This window comes from Pantherophis guttatus, chromosome 3, assembly GCF_059756535.1.
Source record: "Pantherophis guttatus breed Tessera chromosome 3, ASM5975653v1, whole genome shotgun sequence".
Lineage (NCBI taxonomy): Eukaryota > Metazoa > Chordata > Lepidosauria > Squamata > Colubridae > Pantherophis > Pantherophis guttatus.
Window position 1 is genome coordinate 122928845 of NC_142065.1, and position 27150 is coordinate 122955994.

The 27150-nt window shown below is 36.3% G+C and overlaps 1 protein-coding gene across 1 annotated transcript in view; it reads left to right on the forward strand.

Annotated features, from left to right (window-relative positions):
• The window catches only part of CFAP61 (cilia and flagella associated protein 61), a 160497-nt gene that overhangs the window by 132790 nt on the left and 557 nt on the right, over positions 1–27150 (forward strand). Inside the window, exon 26 of the mRNA XM_087891278.1 lies at positions 15533–15623. Within this exon, the coding sequence (XP_087747404.1) occupies positions 15533–15623 (91 nt within the window). The remainder of the gene's footprint in view (positions 1–15532; positions 15624–27150) is intronic.

Below are 27150 nucleotides of genomic sequence, written 5' to 3' on the forward strand. Positions count from 1 at the left end.
GAAGAAAGACTTGTATATTAAATCACAAATGCTAAATCACAAATTACGTGTTTTGTTTTTATAGCAATACTTTTTTCAGAATTCATATAATGTAAAATGGCATCTCTAAAAGTCTTGCTGAATTGAAGAATAAATCATGCAAATTTTCATATTATTTATTTATTTGAAAACCTTTTGAGTTTTAATTTTTTTGTTCATCGATTAGAATCTGATTCTAGATTATAATTTAAAAACACAATGGATGGTTACCACATTTCTAGAAAGATATTGACAAGTTAGAAAATGCTCAGAAAAGGGTAGTGTGAGAACATGTCCTTAGAGGACAGGCTGAGTCACTTGGATAGTGAGATAGGCAATGTCTACCTTTGGTAAATAAATAAATACAGTCTGGAGTAAACACATAAAAGATGCATAATATCAATATACATAAAAAGATACTACAGGGAAGATGGTTAGAAATTATTTTCCACAGAAACTAGAACAGATTGGGTATAAATTGCAGCTACCTAAATTTCCTAGGTACTGATGATGTAGATTCTTCATTTCTAGAGTTAGATGTGTTTTTTAAATAGTTGGACAGCCACTTCTCAAGGATTGTTAACGGATTTTCCAGAATATTGCACAGAGTTGGAGTACATTATTTTTGTAACTCCACAATTCTGTAATTCACACAACACCTAAACCAAAACTACAGTATATAATGACTTCACACATGTATGAACCCAGAATGTCAAGATACTGAAGGGAATTGTAGCAAGTATACTACATCTTCCAAAATTATTATAGATATCTACTAATGCCATCTATGCCAGTAATAAGAAAGAACTCTTCAACATTTTAATAGTTCATTACTTCCATTCAAAATGGAAGAGCCTGCATTTTTCTTCCAAGATTTTTAAATTTTACTATAGCATTTTTAGGAAAAATATAAGAATAGAGATTTTTCTATTATTTTACATGCTTGCAATAAACAGCATATTTAATATAGTATTACAGTATATGTAACGGTACGATATGTAACGATAGACCCAGTGATCCATGTCTACTTGGGCTTAAAATTCCATATCTCTGATATTTACCCTACATTACCTAACAAATAAACAATAAACAAATACAATTAGTTAATAATATAGTCCATTTTAAGTACACCATTATTGCATTTTTCCAAGTTCTTTACTCCAAGGCTAAAGTACGCTTTTTAAAAAATCCTTTTATAACTGGATTAGTTTTCCCCAGCATGGTAGCCAATGCCAAGAATGAACTCAGTGAAACAGCTGTCACCTGGGAGTTAATTTGTCTCTTTGTGACATGCAAATGATCTTTTAAATTAGAGGCCATATCTAGCCATGAATTGTATTCATCAGGTTCAAAGTTTTAACCCTTTGGTGATGAATTTTGTGAAAGCAGAGTTGTGTTTCAAAATTAGTTAAATTTAGAACTAGTCTACAAGAATAATAAATCCCACCAGTTCTGAAAATACTGGTTCTTCTACAAACTCATCTTTTACATTCCAGCTGAGTTAATCCCTACTATCTGTAACTGGAGCTTCGGACACAGCACTTCTTTCAATTTCCGATAAACAAGATCTTACAGCTATTCTGTTTTCTTGAAAGTGACTAGACTGTTTCTCCACTGTTTCTCATTGAACTGAAAAAAATAGGACACAACATTTTTACAAGTAGATTTTGGTCAACATCGCACTATGAAAATAATTATTAGGAACTATAAACTTCTGCTAAATACTCTCTTATAAATTATTACATATAATTTTAATTTCTTATTAATGTAGGAAAAGCCCCTTTTTGGGAAAACATACAAATAACAGTTGTCAGGTAAAATTTGACATGCTGGATTTTCCCCCTGTGATTTCAGTGTGCTGAAATTAATTCTGAGCTTTAACAAGACACTTTTCCAACATGAAAAACTAGCTGCAAATATCTGCATTTTGAATTTTTTAAATTGGAAAATAATTTTCTTAAAAGAAACCCAGCAGAACAGAGAAGCCAAAGGATGCTTTCCTTTCTAATAATTATTGCAGAATCTTTTCAAGTATATTTTATGAAGATTTTGTAATAATTGGATTTTCCTTCAATGGTTCAAGTCCCAAGAAATTGTAAACAAAATTATATTAAATGACTAAAATCTTCCAAAATCAGCAAATCTTGCAACTTCCTGTTATCTTACCTCTGAGATCTTGTCTGATCTTAGGTATACTGAAATTACACATATGAGATTTGATATTGCTTGCACTTTGATGGGATTTTGGCTCTCAAATGATTTGTAAGACCCAGAATCAGTGGTGGGTTGCCCTCGGTTCTCACTGGTTCTATAGAACCAGTAGTAAAACTGGCGGGACGCTCCACCCACCAACCCCGATGTCATCAAAATGCTTCTGCGCATGCGCAGAAGAGCGTGCACATGAGCGAAGCGAGTGCGCACGGCCCCACTGCAAACCGGTAGTAGAACCCACCCCTGCCCAGAATCTCAATCTCAAATGATCTGTAAGACCCAGAAACCTCTTTGATACTCTAAGAAAAATTTGTCAAATTATTTTAGTTAATTATTATTTTTTATCAAACTTTGAGGCCACATAATGCCCTGATGATTCTGGAGAACAGAACAGAAAGTCACAGCCAACCAGAGACAATACACCAATTAGAAGCCAAATATAACTAATATAACTAAAGAACAACCACCCTATCCAAAGGTTTTGAAGGAGAATTTTTTTTAAAAAATCTAAATTTTATAAGGATGGGAGCCATACAAATCTCTAGGGGAGTGATGGCAAACGTTTTAGACACCAAGTGCCCAAACTGTGTGTGTGCGCATGCCCAAACTGAAAGGTACATGCATGCGCAAATACATGGACATGCACGCATGAATGCATGGACATGCGCGCGCAAATGAATGGACATCCACGGACATCCACACATGTGCAGCAGAGATCCGAAGGCCAGCTGGCTGGCAGGAGGCATGGCATCCCAACACTGGCAGCGCAGCAAGAGGTAAGATCTTTTTCTTTTGTGAGCTTCTGTTTCATCGTTTGCACGGAAACAGAACCTCATGAAAGAAACGCCAGAGATCTGACTTGGGGCAACAGCATGTGTGCCAGCAGAGAGGGCTGTCAGGGTTCCAAGTAATCTCCCCAACGAAAGAAGAAGACTCCAAGGGTAGAAGTTCCTCAAAATTCCATTTTATTAGAGATGTCAAATTGGCATATCTGGGAAAACCCAAATATGAAAGCTTCCAGGTTTTCCCCACCCAAAAGAAAGTCCAAGTCCCTTCCCCTACACCCACATGTCCATCACAATCAATGCACCGTCCCAACTGGAGATGCCTCCCAGTCACGCCACTCCAGGTGCATGCCACCTCTGGCATGCGTGCCATAGGTTCACCATCCCAGCTCTAGGGTAATACTGTTTCAGAAATTAGATGTCATTGTTTAATATATAAGATTCCAAGTTCATCCACTCTGCTTGATTGTATCAGTGGGGCAGAAGCAGTTTGAATTAAGGGATCCCTCAGACAGCCAGTTCCTGTGCCATGAAAAGTTTTAAATGTGATAGCTAGCATCGAGAATTGCATCTAATAATTTGTGCAGCTCAGTTTTTAAATTAATTTTTTTATTTAACTTTGAGATTTTACAAACTTGTTCTAGAAGCTTCATAGGCAAAATGGTACCCACTTGGTGTTTTGTATTGTTTGACTTTATGACATTTGCTGCAATCCTGTATTGAAAAATATGCAGGCTCATCACAGCTACTGATGACTCTATAGCTCTCTGCTCATAAGACTTTCTTGTGCTATACATAAACTTATCATTAAAATTATAACTGTGCTACAGTTTGTAAAAAAAGTTTTAAATGTTTGTATGCATTTTTTCTGATCAGGAGGAGAGCTTGCTTGTTTACTAAATGATTGTTCATTAATCCTGTTCTTCACTTTATGTCCTATATACATGGGGGGCTTTTGTAACGTGTTTCCACTATGAGGAGGTAAGATCAAGTACAGAGGCATCAGTTTACTGGGCTGCTAAACAACTGCTGGGTCTATGAGGAGCTCCAAAGCCCACATAGTGTAATTAATCTGCAATGTTGCAGTTCTGCAATGTTCAGGATCTGATTTGCCCATATGTAGATTATTTCATGTAAACATTTTTTCTTTTATCTCTTTTATCTTGTTACTATAATGATTAGGCTACTGCAAGACATTCCAGGTGTGGCTAGCCTTGAAGGCTATCCCCTTCTCTCCCTCAGCCATGCCGCACAAAAGCCTCCCCTATCCTATCCCCTTCTCTCCCTCAGCCTTGCCCTACAGAAGCCTTCCCTGTCCTATCCCCTGCTTGCTGCTGTGAAAGTAAAACTGAAACTGAAACTCCTCTCATCTGCTTGTGTTTTGCATTTGGAACAGATTTATTTTCAGGTGAGGAGTGGGAGTAGAACTCCTTACCATCAGAGCTTGTTAATCATAATATAGGAAATACTAATGCTCTGATGGTCATTTCAAAAAATTCCTTTCTTAGTGAACACCCAGAAGCCAAGAGGAAGATATGTGGCAAATTTCGAGTTTGTAGGCTTTATGGTTCTGGAGATTTTGTGATGATGTGTGAGTGGTATTTCACTTTTATATATAGAGAGATGAGACTTTAGTTCTGTATATAAGATCTCTGCTTGTCCAGTTCATATGAAATATCCTTGGGAAAAATTATTATGTAGTTCCAAGGTGGCTCGACATTAAAATGGCAACTAAAATTGCTCTTATCATTTCTAAGGTGATAGACTATTCTTCTATGTATTCAGAGAGAGTATTAAACACCAAAACAATACTGTATGCATAAATATACTATAAACATATGTGAGACTTTGTGGCATAGTTTTATGACTCTCCTGTTTAAAATATGTTTTCTTAAATAAATACTGTCAGGAAAAGAAAACAAAACTAAATAGAAGGAAAAATGTCTGAACACTCTTAAATAGGGAAGTAAATAGACAGATGTTAGCTCCCTGCTTTTTGTTTTCATTCTATTTAGGAGTTTATATATAAGGAAAAAATAAGAATATTATCCAGTATAATGTAAAGAATATTTACATTAAATGGTGTTATAAACAGGATATTCAACAATATTCTGAACATTGCAATGTTCATGTAAAGATATTTACGTAAAATATCTTTATAAACAGGATATTCAAACAAGATAAAACCTGGATGAATGTTGAATATGAAGTTCTAAACTTATTTTCAAAATGTCAAGGCCACTTTACTTACGGTGCACAAGTCGGTGAAATATAGTCCTGTAGTATTATTGTGTGCACGCATTCAAAAGGGTTATGTCTTTATACTCCAGTTTCTCTTGCAAATTTCTTTAAGTCTGTCATCAGTTTTTTTTTATGACAAAAACAAAAAAGGATGTGGGCATGACTAGATGTGTCTTAATGCTACTCAGTAGACTTTGAACTCTAATTAGGATAATGAGATGTTCATTTTGAAGAAAAAAGCCAGAATAAAAAGAATATATAAAAGCTATAAGAGCTTTCCTTTTCTGGTCAAATCAAATGCCAACCTTGAAATGTATTATTAAAAGTAGGCTTCTATAATAGATCAATATAAATAGCAAAGAAACACTAACAAGCATTAGAGATATCACTCTTGTATTACATTACTGGATTTTTAAATGAACAACTATACTCCTAATGAGCAATAGCTCAGTCTAGAAATCAGGGGATTAAAAAGCAGCTGTGTGGCTTTCTTATGTTGAAAATGGATTACACTTCATTCAATAAAGTTTTGAAAATGACTAAGACTTGAGGCACACTCATGAGCAAAAAGCTGTAGGGCAGAAGTAGTAGGTTCAATTTTGATGAAGTTAATCATTCTTTCCCCCACTGATTAGAGTGACATTTCAATTAGCCATGACTAACTAGTCTTAATGATTTAGGTAGGACCAAAGCATGACTAACTGAATTTAGAGCCAAGTCATAATTTACCACATAAATTTTCTTTAGAGATTTTTGCATAATAACAATTAATTTTGCTGGTTTTTATAATATGTATGCTGGAACTTTAAGGGCTTAACTTTTGCTTGATTATGTCTATTAAACAAAATATTTCACAACTATATCAATGTTGTGGCCACCCCAACGATGCTCTTGAAGTGATGTCCCAGTGCGTGGAGGCTGTGCGGATCTGGATGGGGAGGAACAGGCTCAAGCTCAACCCTTCCAAGACTGAGTGGCTGTGGTTCCCGGCATCCCGATATAGTCAGTTGACTCCATCACTGACTATCGGGGGCGAGTCTTTAGCCCCCGCGGAAAGGGCACGCAATCTGGGAGTCCTCCTGGATATGCAGCTGTCCTTGGAGGAACATCTGACGGCTGTAGCCAGGGGGACCTTTTGTCAGGTTCGCCTGATTCGCCAGTTGCGGCCCTTTCTTGATTGGGATTCCCTGTGCACAGTCTCTCACGCCCTTGTCACCTCGCGCCTGGACTACTGCAATGCTCTCTACATGGGGCTCCCCTTGAGGAGTACCCGGAGGCTCCAACTGGTCCAGAATGCGGCTGCGCGGGTAATCACGGGAGCCGCCTGGCGCTCCCATATAACACCGCTCCTGCGTGAGCTGCACTGGCTCCCAGTGGTTTTCCGGGTGCGCTTCAAGGTGTTGGTTACCACCTTTAAAGCGCTGCATGGCATAGGATCTAGTTATCTTCGAGACCACCTGCTGTTACCGATGACCTCCCACTGACCTGTGCACTCCCACAGAGAGGGCCTCCTCGGGGTGCCATCAGCCAAACAATGTAGGCTGGTGACCCCCAGGGGGAGGGCTTTCTCTGTGGGGGCACCTACCCTCTGGAATCAGCTGCCCCCAGAGATAAGGAGAATCCAAGACTTCGGTGCCTTCCGCCGTGCCCTTAAAACCTTCTTTTTCCAGCAAGCCAGGCTGGCTTAACATATTTTTTAACATATTTTTAATTTTTAATTGGTTTGTTATCTTAAACTGGGGCCAAATTAATATATATCCTTTTAATTGTTTTTTAATGTTTGTATTGTATGTTTTTATCTGGCTGTACACCGCCCTGAGTCTTTCGAGAGAAGGTGCGGTATATAAATTTGAAATAAAATAAAAATAAAAATAAAAAATGTACTGTATAGAGGTGCTTCAAAATTTTAAACTCTTAATTCTTGCATCTCTAAAAATCAATATAACAACTCATGTTGTCTTGATGTAGCAATACAATACATATAGAAGTAGCTGTGCACAGAGATGGAAGCCCTACATATAGTTCTCAATTAATGACATCTTGTTCAATAACTATTTGAACTTATGATGGCACCAAATGATTAGTACTTTTGACTGATTGATTCCCAAAGTTCTGGTAATCACAGTACACCCATTAACATATGATTGGGGTGCTCTGCAACTACAGTTTTGTGATCACGATTTGCAATCTTCACTACTTGTTTCCCATAAGTAAAATCAATGGGGAAGCTAGCAGAAAGTCAAAAGTCAGTCATGTAAAGTCCACACTTAATGACCTGTAGTGATTTGCTTAAACCCAGTAGCCAGAGACTGCTGGAACTGCCATTGCTAAACAGCACGGTTACTTGAAATCATGCTTTACAATTGTATCACTTAGCAACCAAAACTCTGATCCAATCGATTAGTCAAATTAAATTAATGAAATTTGGAATTAAATTTGAGAACATGATAGAGACAATATATAAATCACAAAGGGCAAAGGTAATAGTGAATGTGGATACTACAAACACTTTTCAGATAAAGAAAGGGGTACGACAAGGGTGTCCGCTGCCACCATTATTATTTATTTTAACTTAATTTAAATAGAATTAGAACAAGTTGTGAGATAAAAGGATTAAAGATTAGAAGAGAGGAATATAAGGCACAGGCCTTGCAGATGATGTAGCATTTAGCATGTAGAACCTCTGGAATCTGTCCCAATTTTATTCCAAGAAATAGGAAGGTATGGGGAAGTAGCTGGATTTAAAATCAATAAGGGAAAAACTAAACTGCTGGTCAAAAATTTAACAATAACTCAGAAAAAAGAATTAGAAAAGGAATTAGATTTACAAATTGTTAAAAAAATTAAATACCTAGGAATTTGGCTATCAGCGAGATGCTCATCTCTAAAAGAAGATAATTATGTGTCCTTGGTCCAAAAAATAAGAAGGGATCTGGAAAAATGGGGGAGATTACAAATATCACTTTTAGGCAGGATAGCGTCTATTAAGCTGAACATCCTACCTAAATTACTATATTTATTTCAAACAATACTGATTCCATTAGATTTTTTTTTTTTACAGAACTTAATAAAATTACCACTAAATTTGTCTGGGCGGGGAAAAAATGCAAGGATAAAATTACGATCACTACCGGATAGTAGATGTAGGGGTGGTTTCGGCCTTCTGGCATGGGAAATATACCATAAAGCTGCCACTATAGTCTGGATAAGAGATTGAGTCAATTTAAGGGATAAAAGAATCTTAACCTTGGAAAGACATGACCTACAAAGAGGGTGGCATGCTTTTATGTGGGACAAAAAGAATAAGACACAAACATTTTTTTAGACATAAGTTCAGAGAAGCACTAATACGAGTATGGGAAGAAGTAAGGAGGAAGCAGATATGAAAATCCCAAGCTGGTTATCAACTATGGAAGCAATGATCCACCCCAATACAGTAGAGATTAGTAAAATGATTAGATATAAAGAAATTTTAGACAAGCATGGAAAACTCAAAAGTAATCAGATTTTAAAGGAGCAGGGAATATCTATCGATTGGTGGCCATACTTACAAATACAGTCCAGATACACGAAAGATATGGAAGAATTTGGTATTGAGGTAGAATTAAATCAATTAGATAGATTATTGGTGGGCCCAGAAAGAAAATTAATATGTAGACTATATAATTACTTATTGGAATTTGATAGAGCGGAGGAGGTGGTAAAAGAACCAATGATTGCATGGGCCAAAAATATAGGGCACAATATAAATTTAGGTGAATGGGAATTTATTTGGAATAAAAACTATAAATTAACAAAATCGGCAGCATACAAGGAAAATCAATATAAAATGCTGTATCAGTGGCATTTAGCGCCTGCAAGATTGGCAAAAATATATCCAAATTTAAGCCCTAAATGTTGGAAGTGTAATCACCACCAAGGTACCTTCTTTCATATGTGGTGGCTATGTCCTGAAGTGAAGAGGTATTGGAGCAAAATACAACATTGGTTACAAGAATTAATTAATAGTAAAATCCAATTAATCCTGGAAACCCAGATTTAGTATACCCAGGATTTCCTGGGTGTACTAAAAACTAAATATGATAAAAAAATAAGATACTTGATTTTACATATACTCACAGCAGCAAGAATAGCTTATGCACAATATTGGAAAGGAAATAATGTACCACCAGAGGGATTAATTATTCAAAAAATATTCGAATGTGCCAAATGAACAAATTAACTTTAGAATTAAAAGAAAGAGGATTCAGAATTTATTTATATATTTATTGGTTCGATTTATATGCCGCCCTTCTCCGGAGACTCAGGGCGGCTTACAATATATTAAGCAATAGCCTTCATACTTTTGTATATACCTGCTTAGTAGGGCTTTTGCCCCCCCAAGTGGTGTTCTTTTTTATACAAAGTCATCTTATTGCCCCCACAATCCGGGTCCTCATTTTACCTACCTCGAAAGGATGGAAGGCTGAGTCAACCTTGAGCCTGGTGAGATTTGAACTTGCAGTAATTGCAGGCAGCTGGTGTTATTTAACAGCACTTTAGTCTGCTGCGCCACCAAGGCGGTGTGGGATAAATGGTATAGGTCAGTGTTAGCAAACCTTTTTCTCTTGCTCCTACCCCTTGCGAAACAGCCCCCCCAAATTTTTAAACTGATAAATCTGTTTGCAAATTATTGACCTGTCATATATATTAATGACAAAATAGTTCACAGAAACAACAATGATAATAAAAAAAGACAAAGTTAAAGTCTCAAAATCCTCTGTTAATAAATTGTTATTGTAATCAACCCATAGAATCCATAAAATCATAGAAAATTTGCCATGGAATCTTATCTATCCCCAATTGTCCCAAGAGCTAAGTGTAATTCATACTGGATCAAATATCCATATTTGTTTCTTAATTATCAATTGTTGCCTAATTAAATATAATAAATTCAACCTCCACAATCGGTCTATCTTCCTAACAAAGTCCAAATAGAAGTGATTTCTAGTTAAGCATAATAAATCCATTCTCCAATATCCTCAATCCTCATAGGAAAAAACAATTTGTCACTTTTCCATTCAGGCAGGTTTCTATTATTGTAAAAGAATGCAGGCTTGAACTTCAAAGAGATGTATGTGATCAGCTCAGTTAGTTCTCTGTCTATAGAGTCAGAGCTATAGACCATTTCTTTGGTCTGCAAATTTCAAATCATATTCCATTTGTGAATCTAACTTATCCAAAGCTACATGCCTCTGAATATTTTCCATGGCCATTATCAACTCATCAAACTTAAAAAAAATACTTTCAAGATTGCATGTAACCAAAAAGTCTTTTCTCAGATTTCGGTGGGGAGCGGGGGGGACTTGTTTATCTGTAATCTGACACATTGTTGTTCTGTGTAACTTAATCAGGGAACAAAGCAGAAAGAGGAAAGATATTTTCTGGATATTTCTATCAAAATTATTTCTTTATTTCAAAAGAATATACAAAAGGATGAAGGTTATTGCTTAGCACATTGTAAGCCGCCCTGAGTCTCCGGAGAAGGGCGGCATATAAATCAAAATTTAAAAAAAGGAAAGAAATAAATTCCAAATATTTTGCAAATACAAAAAAATGCAATAACCCTGCAATAAGAGTCCAATATTAATGTAAATCAAATGAAAGCATTTCACTATTAAAAAGCACACCATGTTTCCCTGCAGGGAAAATGAAAATTATTCAAAACAACAACAGAAATAAAATGGGAAAAGAAAAAAAGAACATCTAGATGGGTTCATGTCTGTCCAAAAGTTGTCTGGGGACATTCCTAAGTAATCCCATTCAAATCCAATGAGTAACACTGCCAGAGAACCAGCTATGGCAGCAAAATCAGCAGATCGTTAGCAAGAGAGAGAAAAGCCTCTTACTGAAGAGTCTCCCAGATATTCTTATAAATAAGGAATATCTTCTAAAATGCAACTCTACTGTACAGAATTTCAGAATATTCCTTCCAACTTGGTTTAGGTTTTTTTCCTCCCCCTCCATTGGCGTTCTTTAGCGTAATAGTTTGAATTTGGAACTTCCTTCTGAGTTTGGAAATCTTTTGATTTTCCTTGTTTACCATGTCTCTTTCCATCTATAATGTTTTTGCAATATTATATAATTCTCTTTTTTGATGCCTTTCTGAAATTCTTCCTAAGATCTTTGTCTTTCTTGGCTCTGGCTTCTCTTCTTTTTGCCATTTTCCACAGTTTATTCTTACATCCAAATTGCTTTTTTTTATTTCTTGTTCTTTGCCTCTTCATATTCATTCCTAACATGTCTATGATTTTATTACATTGTTCCTCTGGTTTCCTATCACCGAGGTTTAAGACTTCAAAGTGATTCCTGATATTCTCCTTATGCATAATGGATATTTGTTTGAGATCACATCAATGGTTGGCTTTGTTCTTATTTAGTTTGATTTTAAACTAAACATAGTTTGCATATGAGCAGTTTGTGAGCTGATCTATAGTCAGTCCTTAGATATCTTTGCTATCATAACAGAGCTCTTCCATCTTCCTCTACCATTAATATAATATAGTTAATTTGGTTTCTGTAGACTCCAACTTTTCTTCTTCTCATCATTTGGAGCATAAACTTGCTAAATAAACCTCATGCTAAAAAGTTGTCTGCAAAGACTATTTGGTATTGACTTCCCTAAACCCAAATATTCTCTTTACCATATTTTTAGTGACTATGAAAACAGCACCTCTTTGTTTTTAACCTCTTTGTTTTTCATGTCCTTAATAGTATAAATAGTATAATCTTCTAAGTGAAAGTCTCCTATTCTGGTCTTTTACAAATCACTGATATCAAGAGATATCAATGCATAGTCAGTTCATTTCATCTTTCTCTGTCTTGTTCATGCTTCTTGTTGTACATATTCCTACTGTAATTCAGTGATTGAAGATTTGGATTTTCTTTTCCTGCATCATCAGCAACTAAGTGTCCCAAAAGCTTTAATCTAGCCATTAATAAACACCATTAGTACTTCAAAAGATTCTCAGCATTTTCTCAATAGCATGTTGATTACTATCTGACCTGAGAAGCCCATTATCTGACACTGTATCATCAGTCACTTTATAATATAGATGCCTGCTCTGTTTAGCTGGCAGTTGAAATGACTTTTATTCTGTGAGTGATTCTGCTACACTCTGCTAGGAGTGTATACCTTTGTCATGAGTCCTGACATTTTTGCTCATCTCTACCAAGAACTCCATGTAACATAGCATGACTTGATATACATTATAATTGTTATATAATTCAAAATTAAAATTAATAAAATTCATCTGACATCATTTATTCTTAACAAATTCATGTTGTCACTAAATAATTGGTGCATTCTTTTTAAGCTGTTTCACATACTGAATTTTATTATCTGTCCCAGTGGACAATCACTTAAATATGAGTCAGCAGTGTGCTGCAGCTGCCCAAAAAACCAATGCAGTCCTAGGGGTTGCATTAACAGAGGGATAGAATCAAGATCACATGATCAACGTATTTTACAAAGCATCTGAAGGCAGGACAAGAAAGCAACCTAGAACTAAGGAGAAATTTCCTGACAGTGAGAACAATTAACCAGTGGAACGACTTGCCTCCAGAAGTCGTGGGTGCTCCAACACTGGAGGTTTTTAAGAAGAGATTGGACAGCCATTTGTCTGAAATGGCATGAGGTCTCATGGGGGTTGGACTAGAAGACCTACAGTTAGCCTTTCCAACTCTGTTATTTTTTTATTTTTTTATTTAATATAGATAATAGATTGACTGGATACACCTGGTAATTTCCTGGATCCTTCATATTTAGTTTTTTGTGAATAAAAATGTTTATCCTCAATTAGCAAGAACACCTATACTATATTTTAGAAGTTAAAATAATACAGAAGCAAATTCTTTTAGCAGACTGAGAAATTGCTCATCAGCATCTGGAGAAGCAACTTCAATTAATGCCCTTAGGCACTCTATAACCATCTTTCCATCCACTTTAACTGCATTCATGTCTCTTCAACTCATTATATTTACTTTCTGAGAAAAGGATGATCAAAAATAGGAACTGAGCAGTTCAGCCTGTTTCTAAACATTGACCAATTTCTCTAAATTGTAATAATTATCCTCTTTTTAAAAAACCTATCATAACATTTGTAATATCTCACACCAGCCTCCACTCCTCTTGAGATTTAGCTTTCCTCTGTATTTCTTGATTATTTTCTTGTCCTCATTCTTTGTTCTCTGCCTTAGTTATGTGTCTCTCTTTCCATTTTTTGTACTTGTCCTTTTTGTCCTTTAGTTTATCTGAGAGGTCTTTGTGCAGCCATGCTGATTTCTTCTTGGATTTCTTGTTTTTCTTTTTCAGTGGTATTGAGCTGGACTAGGTTTTTATGATCATATTTTTCAGAGTTTCCCAAGCTTCATGAGTTGTTTTCCACCTTTAGGATTTTCATCCAAGGAATCTTTCCCAAGTGCTCTCTGAAATCTCTTTTTAAAATCTAAGACTCTGATATCATAGTGTTCTATTGCTTATGTTTGCATTATGTAGAATTCCAGTATGACATAGTCACTCTCACCCAACTGCAGTTTCAAATCCCTCTATCACTTCTTCTCTATTCATGAGAATTAAGTCCAGTATGGCTGTCCCTCTAGTTCCCTCTTCTACCTTTTGAACCAAGTCTGAGGTGAAATCAGAAGGAAGGAAGGAATGGACAAATCCACAAGAGTGCACCTAATGACCAAACTATGATTTAATAAATGTTTCTATATTTGAAAAACTACAAAAATGTTTTGCATCGAGAATTGACATCTGACAGGTCAGCAAGACAGGAAAAAATGTACCATTGTAGATTGAATGCAGAATTTAAAAAATTAATGAAGATAATCAAATGGATTTGAGAAACAAGTGAAAGAAAAAAGATTAAAATTAAACTCAAGCTAACAGTATCAATAATAACAACAATGATAATGACAGCAACCATACACGGAACAAATATGTGTTTTCTAGCAACTAATAAAATAACATTTGGTTATTTCATCATATATAAAAAGTAGGGGACCTAGATAAACAAACTAAACACAAAATTGGAAAAAAAACCTATTTCTTTTTTGAGTCTCCAAATCCCATATTTTCCTCATGCATCTCATATTGGATCTATCAGTTTGAAGCAACAGAATTGAATCTTTCCTAGCATGAGTCTGAAAACTAGAACTAATTAAAGCTAATTAAGTACAAGAATGGCCTACATGGCAGGATGAAGCTAGCAAACCTAACCCTCACAGATATCTGTCCATAAATTACATATTATTGAACCATGAAGAAAATCTAAAGTTGCTGATTCTTGTTAAATAATTGGCTTTCTTTTTTGGCCATATCTGGTTATGCTTCCATTATCAAGTCCCTTTTAGGATTTATAACTTTAGCCATAGCATTTTTGCTTTTCATTATGTAAGTTATTTAAAACAACAATTGCCAGTTCTATAAAACAATCGAAGTGACTTATTTGCCATGATGCTGTTAGGTTTTCAGAGGCAACTCTTTCATCCAGAGTAATTCAGTTGTCTATACTTTAAATTTGTATTATTTAAGTGTATAAAGGAACTTCACTGTTGTAAAAGGGCTTCTCAAGAATCAAATTGTAAATTACCTGTTATTTTAAAAATGTATTCAGTTTTAGCCTTTGCCTTATCATACAATGTAGGGTCATTTACATAAATATCTATCTGTACATTATTGTTTTCCATAGGTTTTTTTTTAATTTTGAGAGTAGACAAACTGAAGATTTCCTTGTTTGACAAATTAATTTAGCTGCAATGCACTAGTGCAAGGAACATATTGCAACATGATTATGGCCTGTTTTCTGGCTTTATTAATCCAGAAACCTAAATGATAAACAACACTTGTGTCATTGTCTACACAAATGTAATTTGTTTATGCAGAAGTTCAGTTAATCCTACCATCTGCTTTTCTCAAATGAGAACAGATAATGGAGACACAGCTCCTCACAGGTCTTCAGGCTTTTAAATTCTGATAAAATCAGGATTCTTCACTGGCTCTTGCCACAGCTCTGAATTAAGCCACTTTAAATGTAATTACTGAAGCTGGCTGTACATCAGGAACATCCATTAAAAGAATTGATTGACCATGCTGTTATGGCAGGCATTTTATGAACAAACTATCATGATGGGTCCAGAACTGTAATTTATGAAAGCAAAAAAAGCAGGTAAACACTTTATTAGCCGTTAATGAGAGGCACACTGGGTAACTAAATTTTGTCTTTTTTAACCAGCTACTTTAAGGAACCTTGGGCCTTGGCCATCTATCACGATCGTTTTAGTGATCTGAAGAAGGAACTACGTCAGATCTTAGTATCTGCCCAGGTAAAAAAATCCCTCCTACATGCATTTAATATATGCATTTATTATTGCTGATTGTTTGCTTTCATATTTCAACAAACTGGAAGTTTGTTGCTTCTTCTTTACTCTTAAACTATAAAGATTCAGAATATTATCAGAGCCAGGTTGGTCTAGTAGTTAAGGCACCATGCTAAAAAGCAGGAGACTGTGAGTTCTAGCCATGATAGCCAGCTGCGCAACTTTGGGCTAGTCACTCTGTTTCATCCCAATTCACCTCACCGGGTTGTTGTTGTGGGGGAAAAAACTGAGGGTTTTGGATATTTCTGCCACTTTGAGTTATTTGTTAAAATAATAAAGGTGGTATACAAGCAAACAAACAAACAAATAATTACTTTAGGAAAAGTTTTATATACAGCTCATATCAATTACAGTGCTCTGATGTTTCTGTTACTGTACGTGCATTGCATTCTTTTGAATGGATTAATTGCTTTAATTTTCTTAGAGTAATTACTTAAGAACATAAGAGGCCTACAGGATCAGTTCAACAGTTTATTAATGCAAAGTCCTGTTTCCATAGCTGGCACCTAGAAAGCCCATAGCCAAGCTGTGAAGGTAATTGTTAATAGAGCTGTGTAAAGCATTCAAATGAGGTACTTCTCCACGCATGGGAGCAAGAAGGAAACGGGAAACACCTCTTATTAACTCACAAAGTAGTGTCTCATAGCCTAGTATGATTGCTTGGAAAGTTGCTCCCACATGCCTCTACCTGTATGTCCATGCATAGTTATACTTGCTTTTCAGCAACTACTCAGTATATTTGATATACACTTCCCAGAGTCACTTGTTAAGATGTACAGCTATAGAAATAAAATAAAAAAAATAAAAAATAAAATAAAATAAAAATGGTTTTTGCATTCACTGAATTTTACCAGATGTAGAGTTATTTTACTTGCAGATGTTTAATTACCTGACTAGGTAACATCGTCAGTGCTTGTAAGTGTGGGGTTTGCTCTCTGTTTATATACAGTAACTTGCCCTACCAGTGTTGGTAGGGATGCCATTTTCTCCTTGGTGGTTCCTTGATTATTGATTACCCCTCCCCTGGATCCCTGCAGGCCTTTTCTCTCCCATGCCAGGTCCCCTCAGGCTTTTTCACCCTCACTTGGTCCCCACAGGGTTTGGGCCTCCATCCCACCCTCATTACCCATAGTGCACTTACCTTTTGAAGATCTCTGAAGCTCCAGAGCTTCCACAGTGCTGCATAGAGCGGTTTAGGAAAACAGAATGGAATGGCCCATCCTAGAAGTGGCCACCATTTCAGCGTAACCACAAGTAATTGTGGGCACACTAAAAATGGTGGCCATTTCCAGGAGTCAGCCACATGGCCTGGGAAAACTGGTCTGCCCTCCTTTCCCAATATGAGGTTTTGTGATCTTCAAAAGATAAGTGTGCAATGGGTGATGGGAAGTGGGGAGCAGGCCTAGTAAATTGGGATGGGGGTGAGAGAGATGGGGATGCTACACATTCCTGCAATTAGTTGTAAAGGCGAATGACCACTGAGGGCAGTGCAGAAGCTGTAACTTCAGAAACAGTATCATAAGTAGTTTTTGTGGGGTCTGGTTGTTAAGAGAGGGCAATCTGTGCTTGTTTATACAAAGTCTACATCTACAGGCAATATGCTTATAAGTGGCAAGTGCAATCAGATCTTCAATCTATTGAATAAATGGAACCATGCATTTATTTTCCCAAAACTACAATATCAGTCTTTTAGTCATAAAAGGAAATGGACAATCATCTGAGTCTCAAATATCATGTATTACGTATGGATAGTCCTAGACTTATAACTGTTCATTTAGTGACCATTTAAAGTTACAGTGGTACTGAAAAAAGTTACTTATGACCATTTTTCAGACTTATGACTGTTGCAGCATCACCAAGGTCACATGATTAAAATTTGAATGCTTGGCAACTGACTCATATTTATGACAGTTACAGTGTCCTGGAGTCATGTGATCACCTTTTGCAATTTTCTGACAAGCAAGGTCAATTGGGGAGCGAGATTCATTTAACAAACACGTTACCAACTTAACAATTGCAGCAATTCACTTAACAACTACGGCAAGGAAAGTAATAAAATGGGGCAAAATTCATTTAACATCTTGTTTAACAACAGAAATTTTGGGCTTAAATGTGTTTGTAAATTGAGGACTACCTGTATATAGTTCAAAAGAATATTATCTTCTGAAAATGTCCAATAAGTTTTAAAAGTTTTTTGTTGTGCAAAAAATAATTTGAGGCCCATTACACTTGCTATAAAAGTTAAACACCCATTGTCTAGGCAATATAAGAACCACTAATACTTTATTTCACTCATTACTAAACATCTGCATATCAAATTAATTTTTTGATAACATATATATATATAAACTAATAGGTATTTTAGTTTTAAAGGATTTAATAGTTGTTCTAGTATCCCAAGTGTTTCAGAAGCTATAATGCTACTGGTCCAAACAAAGTGGCTAACAAACGTTGTAATTGTAAATATTGCTATTGGGTTATATCTGGTAGATCAGGAGTGAAACTGGTGGCCTGCGGGCCAGATGTGTCACGTGCAGGCCACGCCCACCCCGGCTCCACAAAGGCAAAAAACATTGTGATACATCGCAATACGTCCCAGGATGCGATTGAGTTTGGCACCCATGTGATAGATTATATTTGTCTCTTAACACAGAGTATTTTGTGGTAGTACAGTGGTTAGAATGCAGTACTGCAGGCTAATTCTGCTGACTGTTGGCTGCCAGCACTTTGGCAGTTTGAGTCTCACTGGCTCCTTACAAGGTTGGAAAAATGAGGACCCAGATTGTAGGGAGCAATATGCTGACTCTGTAAACCGTTTAAAGAGGGCTGTAAAGCACTGAGAAGCGGTATATAAATCTAAATGCTATTGCTACTGCTATCTTCAAAATTCATCTTCAATATCTATCAGTTGGTCTAAAGACAACATCACAGTTTCTATTCAATTTTTCTAAACTACCATCTTTTTCCTAATTTTTGAAGTTAGGTTTTCCCATAAAGTCAAATTGGCATGAGAAAAAGGGTGAAATATTTATTACACATTGAGAGTTTTCTAATTGACATAATTGTTTCCAGAGATAGTAGATTTTTAGTATATTTAGATGCTAGTACTGTCCATCCAACCAAAGGTGTTATATATGTATGTTCCAAAGTTGTCCCAATTGGAAAACTAACAATGATTATTGACTTCCAATATTTAATACTTGACAATAGGTAAGCATGATAATATAGCTCCAGATTTGGAAAGCTAAACCCTCCCTCATTAACTCGTAACTGAGTTTTCTATTATTCTCTGAATTGAAAAACCGATAAAAATTTTCTAAACAGGAAATATAATTTCTGAAAATGTTTTCCAGGTATATAAACTGAAATTCCTTTCAGAATATAATTAATCTGAGAATAATATTCATTCTGACAGCATTTACCTTTCCCCAGAAAGGGTTATGTTAAGGTTTAATTACTTCTGTAAATCAATTTCTGAGGAAATCTCTTTATATATTTTATTTATTTAATATAATTAAAATTATGTGTTAGTAACCGAGATATTCTTTAGTATGCACATACCAAGATAATTAATGGAGATGGTAAAATGCAGAATTAATATTCCTTAAATGGATGGGTAACTTAACTTATTGGCATCAATTCTGATTTGGACCAATAGTAGAGTAATCTGTTATTTTGCTAAAGGCATCTATCTTTTGCATCAACACTGGGATAGTAGAGTGAGGTTTAGAAAATGGGTGTTCCAGATGTAAGAGAAATCTTTAAAAAATGCAATTCAGTGTTTGCCTTCTTTAATTAATCATGATTTTTAAAAAGAGGAGGCAATAGAAAATCATAGATACAGATGAAAATAACTGATATCTGGACCACTCTCCATGAAAGTTCTAATTTCAAAATATTTGTGAAGTTTCTGAATCTGAAAGCTCCTGGTAGCCTTCATGACTAATAACTCTGAATAAATCCATCTGTACTGCAGTCCTAGTTCAAAATACACAAATGTAATCTAAAATATACTTAGTACAGCATCTCTGTCATACTTTTTTGGAGGAAGAGCAGTGGTGGATTTCTACCAGTTTGCCCCAGTTCAGGCGAACTGGTAGTGGTGGCGGTGGGAGGCTCTGCCCACCCACCCGGATGTCATCATGGATGCTCTACGCATGCGCAAGGGTTGTGCACATGCGCAGAAGAGCCACGTATTTGAGCTCACAGTTCCAAACTGGTAGCGAACCCACTACTAGGGAAGAAGGATTTCTGTGCTAATCATTTTTAGCAAAAGCAGCAATAGAAATTGGGATAAAGATTAATAAATTGTAATGGGTAGTTTGCCTATAATGGAATAACCTGTACATTTTGAGGCAAAAATTCTGTAAGTAAATTAAAGATTCCATTAATAAGTTCTTTTTTCTATTGATCTTCAATTGTCTGTCTATCAGTTTTATAGTATAAGACAAAGTTCTGATCTCAGTTCTTTCAAAGTAGGGGACGGGAGCTAATATGTTATTTTTAAATGCGCACTTATTCTAGATTAAACCAAGATTTAGATCTTGGTTGCCTATGTCCTAGGATGTGAGCTCTTTACTCTGACTTCCAGCAGGGGGCTCTACAGACTTCAAGTCAAAAATTTAAACTTTGCTAAATTAGTGGTCCCTCATTCATTACAATAGTTTAAATGAAATTTGTTATATCTGGTGTGAATGGAACAAATGCATAACTTTTATTCAACCTATTAATTCATTTGATCCTCATTGCAATGCATCCCTTCTGAATCAGTATGGTGAAATTTGTCAAGATATATGCAGATGTGAGGAAACTATAAATCCAGGGTCAATGGAAGGTGACCACCATCTGGACTGTTCATTATCACCTAAAATGAGTCCAATAAGTTAAACTCATTGGTTGAAATAATGATGTAATCAATTGTGTTGGTACCCAATTCCCAAAAAGTGTTGTATAACTATTACAATTAACTTACAATTAACAATTAATTTAAGCCCAGTATTCTTCAATATCTTCATAAATTATTTAGATGAGGGAATAGAAGTGACACTCATCAAATTTGCAGAAGACACTAAGTTGGCAGGAATAGCCAACACCCCAGAAGATGAGCTCAGGATCCAAAAAGATCTTGACAGACTTGAAGAATGGGCCCTATCCAACAAAATGAAATTTAGTGGTGAGGGGGGAAAAAAGCAAGGTTTTACACCTAGGTAGGAAAAAACAAAGGTACAACTACAGACTAGGTGAAACCTGGCTCAGAAACAGTAACTGAGAGGGACCTTGGAATCCTAGTGGATGATCACTTAAATATGAGACAGCAGTGTGCAGCAGCTGCCAAAAAAATGAAGTCAATCCTTGGATGTATAAACAGAGGCATAAAATCAAAATCATGTGAAGTATTAGTACCACTTTATAAATCCTTAGTAAGACCACACCTGGAATACTGACTCCAGTTTTGGTCACCACATTACAAAAAAGATGGTGAGATTTTGGAAAAAATGCAAAGAAGAGCAACTAAGATGATTAAAGGCCTGGAGACAAAAACATATGAAGAACAATTGCAGGATTTGGGTATGGCTATACAATTATGTTAATAACTATCTTTTTATTTTTATTTTTGGAAATAATAGAGTAGATGTGAGTCATGAATACTGCTTTAAGTTAAGAGGAACTATTAGAGTATAATTGGACCAAAACATCTTTTAAAACATTCAAATTTAATCAGTACTGTCTAAATATATAATTCAACTATGAAAAGAGATTTCATTGTTTGGTTATTCACATAGAAACCCAAACAATCATTTGAAACCAAAAATCCTTAGCAAATTGTGGCTACTGTTCATTGTTTTAATGTTTTAAATAAGTGTTTGTATGAATGCTATAAAACTGTCTTCCTATTATTCATCTAATGGTGGAATGGAGGATTTTAGAAGGAAACTGCTGGCTCAGTTTTGGATTTTGGACCGTGGTTTACATTACATATAGGAAGGGCTTTGGGGAAGAGATGGGCTGCACCTCACAAGGACCGGGAAGAATGTGTTTGAAAAACAACTGGCTTGGTTCATCGAAAACCCTAACCCTAAACTAAAACCGGAAGGCGAGGGAGATCAATCTTTAAGACCAAACATAATCCACAAGTCAACCAATCAGAAAATGAGAAGTGATGAGAAGGAAGAGGAACTCATGTATAAAACAGGAGACATAGGATTCAAATGCAAGGTCAGCCATAAAAAGCTTTGATGCCTTTATACTAATGCTCAAAATGTGGATATCAAACAGGGAGAACTTAAAGTTTTAGTACATCAAGGCAGATACGATACGGTTGCTATTACTGAAACTTGATGGGATGGCACCCATGACTGAAACATGCTACTAGAACGATATAAATTGTTTGAAAGAAACAGGACCAAGTCAAAAAGGGAGGGAGAGGAATTGCGTTGTATGTAAAGAATTACTACACCTTTACAGAAATACACAATACTAGGGATGAAAGTCTTCTTGAAAGCATTTGGGTGACTATCAAGGGAAAAATAAATTAAATTGTAATACAGATCACCAACCAAGAAGAACTTTTTGCTAATCAATTATCCAAAGTACACAGGAAACATACCACTGTACTAATGTGGGACTTTTAATTACCCTAACATCGTGGGAAACAAACTCTTCAGTGAGTGGGGGATTAAACAGGTTTCTGATGTGCTTAGTTGACAACTTTGTCACTCAAAAGGTGGAGGTGGGAACTAAAGGGTCAGCTATATTGGACTTAATCCTAACTAATCGGGATGAAATGATTGAGGGATGAAGAAGTTGTAGGAACTTTGGGGGAGAGTGACCATGTCATACTAGAATTCACTATAATGCAGACACTAAGGGATTGAACAACTCAGACTCTTAGACTTTAGGAGAGCTGACTTCAACAAATTAAGAGAGAGATTAGGAAGTGTAGGTAGTCCTCGACTTAACAACCACAATTGAGCCCAAAATGTCTGTTGTTAAGTAAGACATTTGTTAAATGAGTTTTACCCCATTTTATGACTTTTCTGGCCACAGTTGTTAAGTGAATCATTATAGTTCATAGGTTAGTAACCTGGTTGTTAAGTGAATTTGGCTTCCCCATGGACTTTTCTTGTAAGAAGGTTGCAAAATTTGATTATATGATCCTGAGACACAGCAAAGGTCATAAATATGAACCACTTGCCAAGCATCTGAATTTTGATCACATGATCATGGGGATGCTGCAAAGGTCAGTACTATAAAAAACGGTCATAAGTCACATTTTTCAGTGCTGTTGTAACTTTGAATAGTCACTAAACAAACTGTTGTAAATCAAGGACTAACTGTGTTCCATGGATGGAAATTCTAGAAGGAAAAGCAGTTCAGGATGCATCGGAAACTCTGAAAAATGAAATGTTAAAGGCCTAAACAAAAATAATACAGAGAAGGAAAAACAAAAGACATCCAGACAAGACCAGTATGGTTTCTTGGTCTTACTGAGATTTTTGAATTGAAGTTGTTAGGATTAATTCTTAAATCTTTTTGAATGCTATATGTATATATTTAAATTGTTTTATTGGTTGCTTCATTTGTGTTGTCTGGAAAAGGTGCTACCTTTAATATAAAATGGTTTGAGAGTTATCTGGAATATCTGGCCTTAATTTATGTTACTTACTTTTGTTTGGTAGCCTTAATTTACTTACTGAGGATTTTACTGAATATTGTCTTTACTCTTGATGCTTTGGTATTAGCAGCTTTCTCCAACAAAATATAATGCAGCAACTTAATCCATTTTCGCAGAATGCAATTTTGTGAAATATCTTTATTACAACTCATCTGCATTATTATAATGCACTTTACCATGGACTATATTATTGCAATCTTTGCTTTTGTGCTATTATTTTATTAATGTTTTACTTTATTATTATTCATTGTGCCTTTTAAAAAGGTGGATATAAATATACAAACATATATTTAATATATATATATTTGATCTCTTAATCCTTGATAAATACATGTTTTATTTTCTGAGAAACTATTTTCTATGTCGCTATTTTCTGAGTAATTTCTATACTATTCAGTATGGTCTATTTTTAATGTATGGTTATTAGGTATTTCATTTTATTTTCTCCTTACTCTTTGTACTTGAGAACGGCAATTTTTCTCCATGTGTGAATTTTTCTACTAATATTAAATCCCATTGTGTTTAATTTTTCTCCTTGTGTGATTTTTCTACTAATATTAAATCCCTTTCTGTTTATATTCTTAATCCTCCCATTAAACCCAGTGGCATTCCTGCTTCCTTAGTTTTCCTTAGTCTGGATACTACTATACAATTATTATTATCATCATCATTTTCATCATGAGATTCAGCCTGATTGGCTGCTGTTCCAATATTTCTCTATTTCGATGGATTCCATGAACAAGAGAATAATCATGGAAACCATCGAAATAGAGAAACACCCCCATAACATGAATAAACGTGACAATACCTCCCGCCTACCAGACATCTGGAAACTAGTCCTAGTCAACAAATGAGCCCCAGGCACAAACATTGACACCAGACCCAGGATAACACATTATGCCACCACCAATCATCCTCACCAGATTCAAACCCAAACCCATCCCATAGACGAAATGCAGCCACCGTCCAAGGGCCAGACCGTGGTGGTATCGCCAGCTGCTGCACCCCCCTCGATCCCCACAGAAAGCAAACTAACACAAGCCATGAGCACATGACAAGACCTCAGACTCGAAGCCAAACCAGGGCCCGGGATGTTGAATCGCAGCCATCTGCTCGAGACAGTGCATCACAGAACTCAGGATGTTACAACACTGAAGCTCAGGATGTTACAACGCAGCCAACTACCCAGGATGTTGCAGCACAGGACTCAGGCTGCTGCCACACGGCCCATTACCCAGGTTGTTATAACACAAAAGCCTAATGGGCACACAGCTAGGACCTCGCCCACACAGGATGTTACGAAATAGCCGACTAATCTGCAAACATCAACTCCATCAACTAATCAAGATGTAACAACACAGCCAACCAACCTGCTTACAACAACAAAGCCAGCGCTCCACACCCCACCACTATTTATAGAGAGACGGCATCTCCGCTCACGCTTTGCTCACACATGCACGAAGCCCAAGACACCAGCCTGAATATGACGAGTGGGACCTCATCGAAACGTCGCCAAGATACTCCAATCTTACACAGGAAAAGACCTGAATACACCAAGACTTGCATTTTTTTATATATATATACACCCCGTATTTTCCAGTGTATAAGACGACTTTTTAACACATGAAAATCTTCTCAAAAGTCGGGGGTCGTCTTATACGCCAGGTGTCGTTCTCCTGTAACCAGGCAGACCAGCCCGAAAGACTCTGACGAGCCTTAAATGGCTCTGGCGATCCAAGCTCTGACGATCCCAGCTTTGCCTGCTAATCAGGCAACTCAGCTGGGATGCCAGAGCCCTGTAAAAGGAAAAAAGTTTTCCCCCTCCAGCTTGCTTACCTTAGCTGCTAATCGCAACGCTTGCCTTGCTTCGCTTGCCTGAATCCATTCCATCAGCAAGCCACTCCCTGCCTGCAATCAAGCAGGCAGGGAGTTGTGGACTTCAACTCCCAGAATTCCTCAGCCAGCAAAACAAAGCTGGCTGAGGAATTCTGGGAGTTGAAGTCTACAAGCCTTAAAGTTGCCAAGGTTGGAGACCCCTGTTCTATAAGTTTTTTCCCCCTTTGGGAGCTTTAAAAAAAATAGTTAATTGGTTTTTTTTTTAGTTGTTCTTTTTTAGACCTAGCCATTTAAAATTTAGGAAGTTTTAAATTTAGTTTTCATATAAAAATAAAAATAAAATAATATTTGTGCAGCTTTCTGAGATTTAGTGTGTTTCTGTAGTGTTTCACTCTAACTACACAAACACACAAAATCTCACAAAGCTGTATGTGGAATTTTGTGTGTGTAAAGTATGAAAGTTGTTTTTTTGGGCTTTTTGTGGCTGTGAGGTTCCTGCTTGTTGCAGAGGCCATTTTGGGTCTAGCACAGCTGCTTTTACATTGTGGGTGAGCCAGTTGTGTTGTGTGTGTGTAAAGTGTGAAAGTTGTTTTTTTTGGGCTTTTTGTGGCTGTGTGAGGTTCCTGCTTGTTGCAGGGGCCATTTTGGGTCTAGCATAGCTGCTTTTACATTGTGGGTGAGCCAGTTGTGTTGTGTTGTGTGTGTGTAAAGTGTGAAAGTTGTTTTTTGGGGGCTTTTTGTGGCTGTGTGAGGTTCCTGCTTGTTGCGGGGCCATTTTGGGTCTAGCACAGCTGCTTTTACATTGTGGGTGAGCCAGTTGTGTTGTGTTGTGTGTGTGTAAAGTGTGAAAGTTGTTTTTTTGGGCTTTTTGTGGCTATGTGAGGTTCCTGCTTGTTGCAGGGGCCATTTCGGGTCTAGCACAGCTGCTTTTATATTGTGGGTGAGCCAGTTGATGTTTTTTAATTTTTATTTGGTGTGCGTTGGAAGAGGGGTAGTCTTATACGGCGAGTATAGCCCAAACCCTATATTTTAACAGGAAAAGTCGGGGGTCGTCTTATACGCCCAGTCGTCTTATACGCCGGAAAATACGGTATACATATATATATATAATTTAATTAATTTCAATACAGTGACACATCTTTAATTTTTTTCCTCAGTTATAATTCAAATGGTTCTTTTGAAGAAAGCAAGTACATCTGGGCATTAATCCTATATGTATACATATATGTATAATTTCAGTCTGTCCTATTAATATGGTTTGAAACAGAAAATATTGTTTTTTGGTGTAATATAGTACAACCTTCATTAATGGTGCTTTACAAAATATCTTAAAAGTAAACCTTGTGAGTTTAAATAGATGATGTAATTGATAAAGGATTGGGAAAGAAAAATGGGGATGGAAGAAATAGTAATAAGAATGTAGCATGCGTACATTTTCCTTTCTCATTATAAATTAATGAGAAATTATCCTCTCGCACTCAGTTTATCACATGCTTGTGCGATAAACTCTGCACTTTCACTGGTGTCAGGCTTCCCCAAATGTGAGTAATAAAAGTGTTCTGTCAACAGCGATTCTATTGAAATGAACATGGCATGTGCTAGGCAGCACTTTGTGGATCAACTGGCATGTCTGCCTGCGTTCCAGGGAATGTGGTGAGCAGCTGCTTCTCTGAATTTGTTGTCAGGGCTTTGGGAATAAGTGAAGGTGAAAGAGAGGCTTAAGAGGGAGCCTGTGGCTAAAGACACAAAGCAATAAATCCCAGGTTGACTTTGGTTTTAGATTAGAATTCTCTTTTTGGTGAAGCATTTTACTAATGCGTGCTAAATTTATTTATCTGTGGGTTATTTGGAAATCCTTGTGCATTACTGTTATTAGACTGATAGAAGATGGTGATGCTGCACTGAACACTTCAATCTAGATAATGATTATCTTCAGACATTTACTTTTCTCATTTCTTGCTT